The sequence below is a fragment of the Artibeus jamaicensis genome, unplaced genomic scaffold, assembly GCF_021234435.1.
Source record: "Artibeus jamaicensis isolate MK-2021 breed Jamaican fruit bat unplaced genomic scaffold, CSHL_Jam_final scaffold_474, whole genome shotgun sequence".
In the NCBI taxonomy this organism is placed as follows: domain Eukaryota; kingdom Metazoa; phylum Chordata; class Mammalia; order Chiroptera; family Phyllostomidae; genus Artibeus; species Artibeus jamaicensis.
The window spans coordinates 46,509,291-46,522,818 of record NW_026522046.1 but is presented as its reverse complement, the minus strand read 5'-3'; the positions used below and the strand labels follow the sequence as shown (position 1 = coordinate 46,522,818).

Here is a 13,528-nt window from a genome sequence, read left to right as displayed (position 1 = left end):
CGGTGTGCCCTAGATGTCCCTTCCCCCTGAAGTCCAGACAGCGGCCACCGTCACCCTTCCCCACTGGCTTGTTCCTAACGGAAGAAGGAATTCTATTTCATGCTTGGACTGAGATGACAAACTCAAAGACTGATTTTAAAAAGTCAACAAAGAAGCAGACGGAAACCTTCCTACTGAGGTGCGGTCACCTGGCAAATCCACCCAAGGCCTCTGTCTGTATGTGAGTGGCAACAAAACCCAGAAACCAGAGTCGCAGCATTTGTGCAGCTGTCTGGAGAGATGCCAAAGAGGTGCCAGCCCAAAGAGGTGTGAGCTTCGCCTCCAAATATGCATGGTAAGAGCCCCAATGTATTGAGTATATTTTCTGTAAAAAGCAGTGCAGTTCTTATTTTGATGATGTTACACAATTAAGATTATTTGGCTCTGAGTAAAACCCATAAAGCTGAACAGTCAACTCACCCACACCAAGGGGAAAGAACTCTGCCAAGTTCCGAACTGGAACGTAAGTCTAGACGGAGATTTAGATGGACAGGGAGCCCAGGCTCTGACTACGCACCCCAGCCTGGTCCAACGCCAGGGGGCCCAAGAGCCTGTGATGAAAAAAGGATGCAAGACACAGGGTGACAAATCCTCACCTAGCCAGGAGCAGGGCACAGCTCTAATCCCAAAGTGGGAGCTGAGGAAGAGGTCTCATCAATGCACCCCCCTCACCCACGCTTTCCAGGGAGATAAGAGTAAAATAAGGCCACATGGGCACCCAGGGAAGGTAGGACCTCTGGGTCACCAGACTCAGAGTAGAAGGAAATGGAAGTCATTCCAGACCCCACTCACCAGTGGCGATACACTGGCTGTTCAATACGCTGGTTAGAACAGGCCCATGGACCAAGGGCCAACCTGCAGGCCCACAGGCCTCAGCACACACAGCTGGGCCCGGCTGAGATGGAAACACAGGAGCCAGAGGGCAGCGGCCCAGGAAAGCCACGTGCACTTGTGTGGTCCACTTCATAACCCAGGAGGGGGCTTTGCAGCCAAGGTGCCGGGAGCAACACATTACCAGAGCTGCCAATGGGCTGAGTCATGCACTGAATGACACATCTGCCATCCAATAGAAATCGCCCAGAGGCACAGACTCCCTTCCATTCCTCACTTACTGAGCATGTGCGAGATGCTGGCACCTGAAGATGAGCAGGTGGTCAGTCCTCACAGCGTGTTAAGGAACCACTGAATGTTTAAGGCCCTGACCATGACTTTCCTTACACTTCATGAGCGAGTCTCAGCTTGAGGGCCAGAGCGGACATGGACGACAGCCGTAGCAAGGTTGTATTCGTTTGTTCTGTTTTTCACCAGGTCTTATCTTTGTGGCTGTTGTTTTTAAATGCGCTTCGGCTAAATTCACTTTACGTGTTCTTTTTTTTACTAAGTGGATTCTATAATGTATTAATACAAATTGCGTTAATGGCATACAGAGTCTTTAGGATCTGATATTGTTTACATCTTAGCACTTTGGAAACTACAGAATTAATCAGGACTTTTTGACTTAACACGCGGTGCTGTTTTCACGTAGCTGACACACACGAAGACCCCTGGAACGGCTGCTTCCTGCTCTCACTGTTCTCAGAAATAGCATCGGCAATATTCCATCAAGGTGACAAAGACGCCCCTTTTATAGAGAAAGACATCTGCACATTCATGGTCTATTTATCTTTGGACCCCACTGTGCCCAGTATATACCTGAAGATGGACTGCAATAGGTACCCCTGAAGTCGTTTTCTACTCAACACCAAATACATCAGATCCCGAGTGGCTTAAATTATAGTGTTTCTTAAATATAAACCCACCAAAAACTAGGACTAGATTTCCTCTTCTTAGAGTACGTCTGCAAGTATAAGTTAAAAGAACATTTAAAATAAACATAACCAAAATGATAAAAAGCCACCAAATCTCAAGTTAACAAATTCATTTGAACATGGCAGATGACAATGTCGCTACTGGGGGGACTGGCTGCTCAGGAAGCTGTGGCCCAAGTCTGGCCTGTGGCAGCCCCAACACTGATTCCCCACGAATCACGTGCACCTCTGCTCGTGCAGCACGAGGCAACAGCGCTGGTCCTTCACGTGGAACGGAAGCTCACTGTGCGAGGACGTGGCCCAGGTCCGCCTCTGCTCTTGCGCTGACACGTGACAGTTAACGCTAATGTGTCGCTGTGCTGCCACCCCAGGATTTGTTTACCACAAACACAACCACAGAGCACTAATCCTCTTCTAATCCTTTAATCATTTCACACGGAGCAGCTGCCTGTTCCTCTGCCTGCAGCCTGTCTTCTACCCAGAGGCTGGTGCTGAAATACCCCCTGACATCAGACCTGAAATCACAGTCCCGGATTATGCTAGGTTCCAACAGCCCGTATGGACTTCAGGTTCTACAACCAGCACTGAAGGCAAAAATTAAAGCCTAAAGTACCCTTAAAATTGTGTTCAGCCCTGGAGGGTATAGCTCAGTGGATTGAGCGCAGGCCTGGGAACCAAAGGGTCATCAGTTCGATTCCCAGTCAGCGCACATGCCGGGGTTTGTTGGGTAGTCCAGGTCCCCAGTGGGGGGCACATAAGAGGCAACCACACACTGATGTTTCTCTTTCTCCTTCCCCTCCACTCTCTCTAAGAGTAAAATCTTTTTTTACAAATATTTGTAAATATCTGCACAGTCCTGCGCTACAATTCTTCTGCTCACTCAGGTCTGAGAACCACTGGTGCAGACTCCAGAAGACAACTAAAGGAAGCCTCTCCACAGAAGTCTGGGCGCCCCAACCTTCCCACTCGTCCAGCAGCTGCCATCCCTGGGAAGAAGGGGAGAACTGGGGACTTCAAAAGGGTTCTTGCTTGCCAGGAAAATTTGCCCCATTCTGTCTTTTCCCATATGGCGCTTCTAAACTGTGGAGGACAGGACCAATAAATGGCCTTGGTCCAGTCAAGACGGCATCAAGTATGTAAAACAAAGTGGAGTCTCTCATGGCAACCAAGATGGCTGCCACTCAGCACGACAGAGGGAACCACCTAAGAGCAGAAACGTCAAGGAGACACACCCAAGATATCTGCCCGTGTGATCGGAACAGCCGTGTCTGCAGAGTGGGACCCCCCACTGATACGCTTCTGGGCAAATTCCCCACTTGCCAGCAGGAGCGACAAGAAATTTATCAAAAAGACCCAGAAGGGTGGAGTCCACCACTCTCAAGGGACATCTGAGGCAAGCTCCAGACCACTGCTGAGACGGCCGAGCTGCACACCCCACCCCAGAGGGCTGCCCCACGCCACGCTGACCTCCCTTGGCCTTGCCCACCAGAGGCTCTGCCTGCTAGACGGAGGACATTGCCTGCCCTGCTGCCCACCTGGCTCTGGAGACCCTTCCTCACAAGATGCCGACTCCCTGCCCTCTGTGCTGGCTCCCGGACCTGCAGATGAGACTCTGGGACTCGGGTTCATTACCCCCATTGATTGCTCTGTGTGTCTGTGTGTGTGTGTTACATTTCTTTTAGATTAAGAGTGTGAGTAGAATATTGATGTGTGTTGATGTTCCAGTTGGAGTGAACCTGTATTCAATAAAAGCTGAGTGAGTCTCATAGTTACTGTGTGTGATTCTTGTCTTTTCCTTGGTACCAGGCTGCTGCTTGACAGGCATCTCGCTAGCTGAGCAGTTGCCCGCTGACTTACAGGGAAGACCGTATCATGAACATACACTCATGACATAAACCTAACACACAGTAGTGGGTATGGTCATCCTGTGAGCCCTAAACGAGACAGTGGTGCCTACTCGCAATTCTGCGAATTCAGTGTTGCACCGCGGGCTGTCTCTTCCTGTTTAGTCCCACAATTGCCAAAAACATACTTCGATAATATCTTCTTTGAAAAATGTTAATCTGGTGGCAATGTACAATTCTATGTGTATTTACTGAAGAACAAAATGAATCTTATTAACAAGCAAGGACTGTACATTGTGCCCCAAAAATCAGACTGCGCTCAGGCCGAGAAGCAGAAGATAAACACAGTGCACACAAAGGCGCCGTGTGCAAAGGGGAAAAGAACGTTTGGTTAACAAGATGGACAGGCTGAAATATAACAAATCTGTTGCCCTCAATCAAACCAAACCAGCAACCAAAGTATTTGGTCCCCATAATGTTCCAGAAGATTTTTTAACCTCACGCATTGGGGTCCTCTCAGCAATATGGCCCTCATAATATCCAATCGTAACCACCAAATGGGGTGACTCGTGCAAATGTCGCCCTGGTCCTGCCCACTCAGCTCTGGCCTCCCACCCTAAAGAGGAATTTCCTTCCTCTACTTATTACCTGTGCCCCTTCTGCAACCGCTCGGCTCTGACCATCGCACTCATTCCAGCCTGGTCTTCTGGCAGCCACCATCATGGCCCCTTAAAGGCCCCGCCCACTCCAGCTGCCCCACTTCCAATAACTGTGAGCCACAAGTATTTGTCAGTTGTGAGACTTTTTCTTTTCCCCATGAGGTTATAAACTTTGCAAAGACAGGCACCATAATTTTATTGCTCATTGCTGTTATTTCCAGGGACAAGCACAGAGCTGGATGGAGGAGGTATTCAACAAAGAGAATAGATAAATGGATGAATGAGTTTGTATGTGCACTACTTTAGGTACCAAGAGTTACAAAGAGGCATAAGGCACCGAGTGAGCTCAACACTACGCACTGAGCAGCCAGTACACACGCTAGGCATTGTGTGCTGCTGTGAAAGGAGAAACAAGAAGCGTCCCTTATTATCTATGAGCTTACGGCAGCCCAGGGTTCTCGACAGGTACACAGGGTGACCGTATTAGACGGCATGGACTCTTTTAAGGCAGATTAAAGGAAACCATGACATCGACCTTGGGTGATCTGGGATGCTTTCCTGGGTGAGATGACAGAGGGTTTTTGAGTCCAGACAAAGTTTCCATTGGACAAGAGCAAACACAGAGAATCGTTCTAGGGGTAAGTCAACGGCACAGAGAGTCATTCTGGGACAGGCAGATGGAAGGTGCACTTAGGAGTAACTTTGACTCTGGTAAAGAATTACTGGTGAGGAGCAGGGGACGTAGCCTGCAAGAGTAAGCTTGGGCCAGTTTTTAGACGGCTTCGAACACCAGCCAAAGACTGTGGACTGCCCCTTGAAGCAAAGGGAGGGCCCATGAAGATTTGTGATCTGGGGAGGAACACGACCAGTATGTGAGATGAGGGCAGAACTGGGCTGGACAAACTGTCTGATACGCCATGTGGGGCTTCACTGCCTCGTTGTGGAAAATGGGGGGAAAACTCCAAGGTAAGACATCAGGAAGTTCCTTATCATCACTTTCAAAACCACTCTGGAAGTCACCATCTTCGGGCGGGGTCTGGATTCTTGCCGGGGACAGTCTTGGTACGTCAGTCTGTGTTGTTCGCCAGCCTGGTTAGCAATCCCTACGTCCTCACCAGGCCCCTGGGCTGAGCAGCGCTTCTGCTGGAGGCTCCCACATGAACTTATCCCAAGCCTCTCCCATGGGTGTTGGCATTGACGTCTCGAGCTCTCTGCAGTGCGTCACGTCGTGGAGATTGTCTCAGGGTGTTGAGAGTGAAACAAAGGGCAAGGTGGGTTCTCAGCAGTCTTTGCCAAGAACCCCAAAATCTTATGTCTGTGGGTGATATCCCTCCCCACAGGGACAAAAAACAGCCTCCCTAAAAAAGTAAGTTTTATCCCAGCAGTGGCTGACAGACGTGGGGCCCAAACCCAGGCCTATCCTGGGCACCTCAGCTTACAAACAGGCAGGTAAAGGCCTTCTCCATCCTGCCTGGCTTTGTGATGCCAAACTCAACTATAAAGCCTCCTCTGGGAAAAAAGTATCAACCAGATTTACTTTCATTACAAATAGCACCCAAGTAGTTCACAGGTGGTTCCTGAAACATGTCCTGCGCACTTTTAAAAAATCTTAAATGTTTCCAAACTCTTCCCTAATTTGTGGCAATTGATACAGGCTTTTAAGTTTAGTATTACTGTTCATGTCACATTTTCGCCTGATTTTTAATATTTTGTGGTATCCTTGATTAGTAAGGCACTCAATTTTATCTTTTGTTGAGGGCCTTTGAATGTAGCAAAATGATGAAATGATTCATTAATCATAATAAAAGACTTCAAAGGGATTCAAGTTAAACTTCAGGTTTCAGAAGAGCATACTAGACAGTCAACGTCTTGTATTTCAGCTTCAGAACAATGAGCCTAGTGGAGAATTTTGCCGAAAGCACCCGTTGAACATGTTAGTCTCATCTAAAAGTCGTCTGTGGTCCACATGTTCACATCGTATATTGCATTTCATCTGACATCCATTTATTATGTAGCGAGATACAGTTTAGGCTGTTCATTTCTACTGTCCATTCCCTGAACTGCAAAAGAAAAATGAAGTGGATTCCTTAGGGCAGGGGCCTGACTGAAACCAGAGAAACTTAGTTCATGGCACGTGATTTCAGTTTTACCTGTTTGGGCTCCAGTATGAAACATAAAGTTGAAATGCGTCACATGACTGGGTTATTTTTGTTCGTCTGTAGTGGAGAAATTGAATGGCTTTACAGCAGGGCACCAGAGGAAAGCTGGAAGCCATCGCCTAAAACCCAAATCATTACTTCCAACCAAGATAGAGGTGTAGATAAATACACTTTGCCTCCTCATACAACCAACAGAAGGATAACACAAATTTCAAAACAAAAAATAGCCAGAAATGCCAGAAAATCAAACTATATGAAAATCTGACAACCAAGGAGTTAAAGAAAAAACATTCATCCAGCCTAGTAGGAGGGGCAGAGACTGGTAGTCAGGACAGACAGGACTTGCAGCAAGGCAGCAGCCAGAAGACCCAGGTGGGCGAGGCAGTGGCTGGTGGACCATGCGGTCCCATATCCACATGAGGATAAACCAGGAGGAACGACTGGGGAGCAAGACAAATGGCACAACCCAGGGTCCCCATGCAGTAAAATAAAATCTCAAGACCTCTGGCTATGAAATCCTGTGGGAGTTATGGCAGGAGGAGAACTCCCAGCCTCACAGGAGAGTTCTCTGGAGAGACTCACAGGGTCCTAGAACTTACACAAACCCACCCACCTGGGAATCAGCACCAGCTGGGCCCAATTTGTTTGTGGGTAGTAAAGGAAGTGACTGAAAGCTGGCCAAGAGCTGAGCAAGTGGCATTGTTCCCTCTCGGACCCCTTTCCCACATACAGCACCACAATGCAGTGATGCGGGTTAACCCATCCTGGCAAATACCTAAGGCTCCACCCCTTACTACATAACAGTTACACAGAGATACAGAAATACTGCCCAAATGAAAGAACAGATCAAAAGTCCAAAAACAGAACTGAGCACTCAAGAGATAGCCAACCTATCAGATGCAGAGTTCAAAACACTGGTAATCAGGATGCTCGCAGAAATGGTTGATTATGGTCGCAAAGTAGAAGAACAGGAGAAAGCCATGCAAAGTGAAATAAAGCAAAATATACAAGGAACCAACAGTGAAGGGAAGGAAACTGGAACTCAGATCAACGATTGGGAGCAGAAGGAAGAAATAAACATTCAACTAGAACACAATGAAGAAACCAGAATCCAAAAAATGAGGAGAGGCTTGGGACCCCTGGGACAACTTTAAATATTCCAACATCCAAATCATAGGGATGCCAGAAGGAGAAGAGCAAGACATTGAAAACTTATTCGAACAAATAATGAAGGAGAACTTCCCCAACCTGGAGAAGGAAACAGACTTCCAGGAAGTCCAGGAAGCTCAGAGAGTTCCAAAGAAGTTGGACCCAGGGAAGCACACACCAAGGCGCATCATAATTATATTATTCAAAATTAAGGATAAGGAATCTTAAAAACAGCAAGAGAAAAGGAGACAGTTACCTACAAAGGAGTTCCCATAAGGCTATCATCTGATTTCTCAAAAGAAACTTTGTGGGCAAGAAGGGGCTGGAAAGAAGTATTCGATGTCATGAAAGGCAAGGACCTGTATCCAAGATTGCTCTATCCAGCAAAACTATCATTGAAAATGGAAAGGCAGACAAAATGCTTCCCAGATAAGATCAAGTTAAAAGGGTTAATCATCACCAAATCCTTATTATATGAAATGTTAAAGGGACTTATCTAAGAAAAAGATAAAAAATACAAACATCAACAACTGAACCTAAAAAAAAAACAAACTAAGCAAACAACTAGAAGAGGAACAGAATCACAGAAATGGAGATCACATGGAGGGTTATCAGCAGGGAGGGGTAGGAGGAAGAATGGGGGAAAGAGTACAGGGAATAAGCAGCATGAATGGCAGATACAAAATAGACAGGAGGAGGTTAAGAATAGTATGGGAAATGGAGAAGCCAAAGAACTTCCATATACAACCCATGGATATTAACTACGGGGGCGGGGGGAAGAAATCTGGTGGGAGGGGGCAGGCAAAGCAGAGAAGAATAAAGGGGAGAAGAATAAAGGGGAGAAAAAAATGAGGCAATTGTAATAGCATAATCAATAAAATATACTTTTAAAAAACCAATCACCAATGGCTTACAACTGGGGAGTTTTAAAGGCAAAAAAAAACCATGAATAAGGGGTTCAGGGTTGTGAGCTCTGCTGACTGCTCAGTCCCTGTGCAACTTTTAGCAATTCTATCTCAATAATTTAGTTCTTGGTGGCACCCTGTCCAGGCTCTTCATGGCTGTGGCCCGGTGCTCTTTTCTGCTTGCAGATTTTTGCAGGACATCTTGATGCTTTTACAAGCCACCTATCCAGGACCCTACTCCACCATCTGCCTTTTCCTCTGGCACCTTCCCCTCGTCCTCTTTTGTAGCTTGATGTTTCTCCAGTTTCGCAATCAATTCTTTCGCAGGATTGAAGATGCCGTTGGTCAGCTGGTCACAGATGTAGCAGCGTGGGGAGGTGTGGAAATGCTCCAATGCACAGCTCTCACAGAAATAATGCCTGCATTTGGTGACAACCGGGTTTCGGAAGGTCTGGCGACAGATGAAACAGCTGAATGGTAGTTCCTGACCCTCGCTTCCCACTTCGAAGTTTTCATCCTCAGAGACGCCATAGCGACCCTCTTCAAGCTCACGTTCGATCTGCCACCCATGCTTGTAGTCTGACCGGTCGTGGAGGAACTTGCAGCTGTCTCCGAAGCCACAAAAGCCCGTCTCCTTGTAGTCCTTACAAACCTCGGGCTGGTAATCCCAGCGCACGGTGGCGCGCAGGTGCTCGGGCGCGCGGATGGGGCCCTTCCGCAAGGAGCCGGAGGCATCCTTGGGCCTCACGTACTGCCGATAGTTGTTGATTCCGCGATAGATCTTGTCGTCTTCCTTGCCCCTCAGCTCCTCCTGGCTCCTCCGGCTGCGCTCCAAGATGGCCTGTGCGTCGCGCTCCTTGTCGGGGCCCAGCTGGCAGCCGGCAGTCGCCCCCATGTCCTCGGGCCCCGCGGGTTTGGCCGAGCGGGTGGACTTGTAGACCACACGGGGGGCCTCTGCCTCCTCCTCGCTCCCGGCGTCACAGTCGGCCACCCCCTGTGGACCAGCGCCGCGGGTCCTCTGGATCAAGGGATTGCGGGCAGGCCCCCGCCTCTCCGCGCGGCGAACCGCGGAGCCGCCCTCGTCCCCGCCACTACTGTCCCCAGGCTCCGGGTCGCAGGCCAGGCGCTTCCGAAGGCCTGCAGCCCCTTTGCGGCTGGGCCTTTTGAACTCGAAGGGGCACACCTGGCCCGCCGCCTCTCCTGCAGCAAACGGCTCCGCCATCTTCCAGCCGCGAGCGCCAACGTCTGGCCGAGGCCACAGGGTCCCGCGGGGTTGCGTCACTCGTCTGCTTCGCAGGGCCCCTGTGTCACGTGCTCTGGCTTGTGCGGGGCTGTGTAACGTGAAGTTCCAAGTTCGCAGAGGACGGTGGGGTGGGGGGAGGGGCGCTCAACTGAGAACCTGAAGGAAGAAGGCTTGGGGACAGAGGGCTATGGGGCATTCTCAAATGCATTGTTATAAGGTCATTAGATGTTATTATGACATAAACATTATAATGTTCCTGGGGGGAGGCGCTGGTCTTCTGTTTGCTTCTTGCTTTCACAGAACATCAATTACTTAGTGGACATTGTCTAAAGCTGCCCTGGCTGGTGTGGCTCAGCAGACTGAGCACCCACCTGTGAACCACGGGATCCCCAGTTTGATTCCTGTTTCGGACGCACACCTGGGTTGCGGGCCAGGCCCCCAGTAGGGGGTGCTCCACAGGCAACTACACATGGATGTTTCTCTCTGTCTCTCCCCCCACCCCCTAAAAATAAAGTCTTTAAAAGAAAGAAAGATGATTTATGAACCACTCTTGCGTTCACACCAAAAAGGCATCAAGTCCTACATTTCCCAACCAGGTAATCAAATGGTTGATTTTAAACCAACAACTCAGAAGCACCTTCTCTGTCATACATATATGAATTTGACCTTCTGTTAAGTAACTGTTTTAATGGATTAAATGTTAAAAAGATCAAAGACTGTTAATAGAGATTTGAGGAACACTGATGGCAAAGACTAAAGGAGGAACACAATCAGAACGTAAGGAACTCTCCTCCTGAAACACATTTAAAGTGCATGGTCTTCCATCCCCCGCGATGACGTTAAAGAGGGGCTGCTACAGGGGAGGACTGAGGGGCACAAACGGCAGTGAAGCCCCCGCGGAGGCGTCCGCAGGAACAGAGGAAAACTGATGTCCGGGTGCCCGGAAGGCTGGGCTGCCTGAGGAGCAGCAAACCAGGGGTGCCGGCGTCATGGAGACCGCCAGGAAAGGCAGTCTGTCGTCACTGGTGGAAGCAGGGGGGACCGAAAGTGGTAGTTCTCCATTAAATTAGGTCTTGGAGGGGAGGAGGAGTCCAGCACCCAGAGAGGCAGTCCCAGTCCAGGACAGCATGGCCATGGGCCAACAGCATGAGCACGACACGCAGCTCGGAGGCAGCTGCTAACCTGGGAGACACGGCAGCACCTGCCTCGGAAACAGTAAATGAGGGGCAGGTCGCAAAGGGCCCGCATGCAGTGCTCCGGGGGTGAGGACATTTCTCTGCAGAAAATGGATCCAGGGAAGGTTCGAACGAGGAAGTACTTTGCGAACGTAAACCTGATGATTCGTGTGCCCATCGGAAGATTAAGGGAAGAGGCTCCAGGAGACAAGCACATTGGCTTTCGCAGAAAGCAGGTGGGCTTCCGCCTGGAAAGCAGTGGCTGAGACCGGGAGGAGAGTGGGGAGCGGCCGGCGGTGAGTCAGCATTTGGTAACCACCATCATCTCGGGGCAAAGGTGACCCTAAACTTGCTAAGAGCAGTGGGGAAACAGGGATGGTTTGGGAAAACAGAGAACACAAGAGAAAATGAAGGGTTTGAAAACAAGTGATTGATGTTTTCTTTGAAAAAAAAAGTGATGCCTCATTTGACTCTTAAAGTCTCAAGGCTCACTAGTTAGAAAAAGAAAAAAGGAATGCAAGAGAGATCTAGCAGGACCTCTAGCAAGTCTAGCAAGAGAGGACAACGTGAGCAAAGCCACAGAGGTGAGCTCTGAGGCTGACCACCTGGGCAGGAGAGAGCCTGGGGCACAAAATAGGGCCACGGTAGCAGGGACAGTGAAGACGGGGGAAGTGAGGGATATTTAGGAGGGAAAATCAGTAACATCCGATGATGTCAGGATGAGGGAGACAGGGATTCAAGAATGTATCTCGGGTTCCAAGCCTAAGTGGCCCCAGGGATTTGGTTCCGTGTGACGTGGAGAACAGCTGTGGAGGGTGAGACAAATCGGGGGACCTGCTGGATGCCCCTGGGGCCAGGCTGGGGTGGAGGTGTCTGGGAGACAGCAGGGCAGGGCTGAGCCTGGGGACACGAAGAGCCGGACACCGGTGAAGACGTAGCGGGATTAGGTGTAGGCGGTGAGGGTGGCGTCCCTTTGAGAACACTAAGGACAGGCGCACACACGTGTCTCTCTGTGGACCAAAGAACCAAAGCCTGGGCGCCGCTCGAATCCGGAGGAAAGAAACACCCCGGAGGCCGTGTCGTGCAGAGGCATCGACGGCAGCACAGGACAGACGGAGCGAACAACTCAGGCCACAGGAGGCGTCCCGCACTAGGAGGCCAGTCACATTTCTGCTGCGAGCCGGAATTTGGCCTTTCTGGTATTCCTCCCAATACAGGGAAACGCCTTTTAATAACCACCAGCAGGCGCAGGGCGATGCCTCCTGGTCTCCGTGCCCGTGTTCCAGGCTAACCAACGCTTCACTCCAGCAGGGCACGGCCTGGTGACGGCCACTGCCACTTGCAGGGCAGACTGGAAAAGGACCGCCGGGTGCGTTCCACGAAGGTGAGAGGGCCCTTCATCCTGGGAGCCTATCGATCTATGTTTAAGATTCCAGGTGTCATTTGTTAACGAAAACCTTCGCTTTGGGGAACTGAAAACATCAGTGTAATAGAACAGTGACATAGCGCTAGGCTAACTTCCCCGAGAGTCTCCACTGCAATTATGGGTCCCCCCCGAGCAGCCCACAGAGCTCTCTTTTAGTGACGCCCATAAATGTAGCAAGTGAACGCCAGCACTTGCGCACCTGAAATGGGCGCTCTGGACCAGCTGACACCACCCTTAACGGCGGCCCCAGAAACGCGACAGCTAAATCAGTTCAGACAGGTCCTGGCGGCCAACACGACCTGCCTGCCAGGAGTGCTCCCTCCTGCCGCTCTGTGAAGTGATGAACGCCCAGACTTCTTGGTCTTCAGTTATTAAATGAGGCAACTTACGTAACCAAGGTCAAGTACCCTCCAGGCCTGCTGACCACCCTTCCTGACAGAAATGTCCCATTGGTGCACCAGGAACAGCACCCAGGCTGGAGAGGGGTGGGGAGGGGAGGCAGGGCCTCGGCCGCCTCCGACCCTCAGTCACAGGAGAGCCTCACTCACAGGCTCATTCACGGCCTCCCTCCCCCGCCTCCCCCCCTGCCCCCCGCCTGCCTGGCAGCCCCCTGGGGAGGCTGTGTCCTTCTTCCATTTCTTGGGTCGGATTTCGGGCTGACACGTGGTAATTGATTCCGTCGCTGGTTAGACGGGTGTTAAGTGGGTGGGATGGAGTTTCAGTGAGAACAAATACCACTTCACGGTCTGACCTTTCCTCTTCGGAGCTTTTGTTGTGGTCGGCTCCGGGACGCACAGACCAGAAACTGCGTGAGCCCATTGTGTCTACGTCTGCAGTCCCCCCCCCCCCACTTCACCTTCATCGGCGCCCAGCGTGCCGATGACAGAGGGGCTCAGTGTCACTTCTGGCTTGAGGACAGCTCGGCAGCAGGTGGGGGCTCAGACTCACACCTGAGGCCTAGTGTCTGAGCGGCAGAGGCGGCTGAGCCTTTAAGGCAGAGTCTTCCACCTGAGGGATGACAAAAATAACCCAGCCCCTGATGGCACGTCTGGTCCAAGTGCTGCCGCCGGGCGGTGGCACGGTTTCAGCATTTCTCTCCGTCCACCAACAGGAGACCTCAG

At 50.5% G+C, this 13,528-nt stretch overlaps 1 protein-coding gene across 1 annotated transcript; it reads right to left on the bottom strand.

Moving 5' to 3' along the window:
* Positions 1 to 8,774: 8,774 nt before the first annotated feature.
* On the bottom strand, positions 8,775 to 9,785 carry LOC119035715 (E3 ubiquitin-protein ligase RNF113A-like). Its single transcript, XM_037127148.2, has one exon. It carries the CDS (start codon positions 9,783 to 9,785, stop codon positions 8,775 to 8,777), a length of 1,011 nt encoding a protein of 336 aa, XP_036983043.2.
* Positions 9,786 to 13,528: the final 3,743 nt, after the last annotated feature.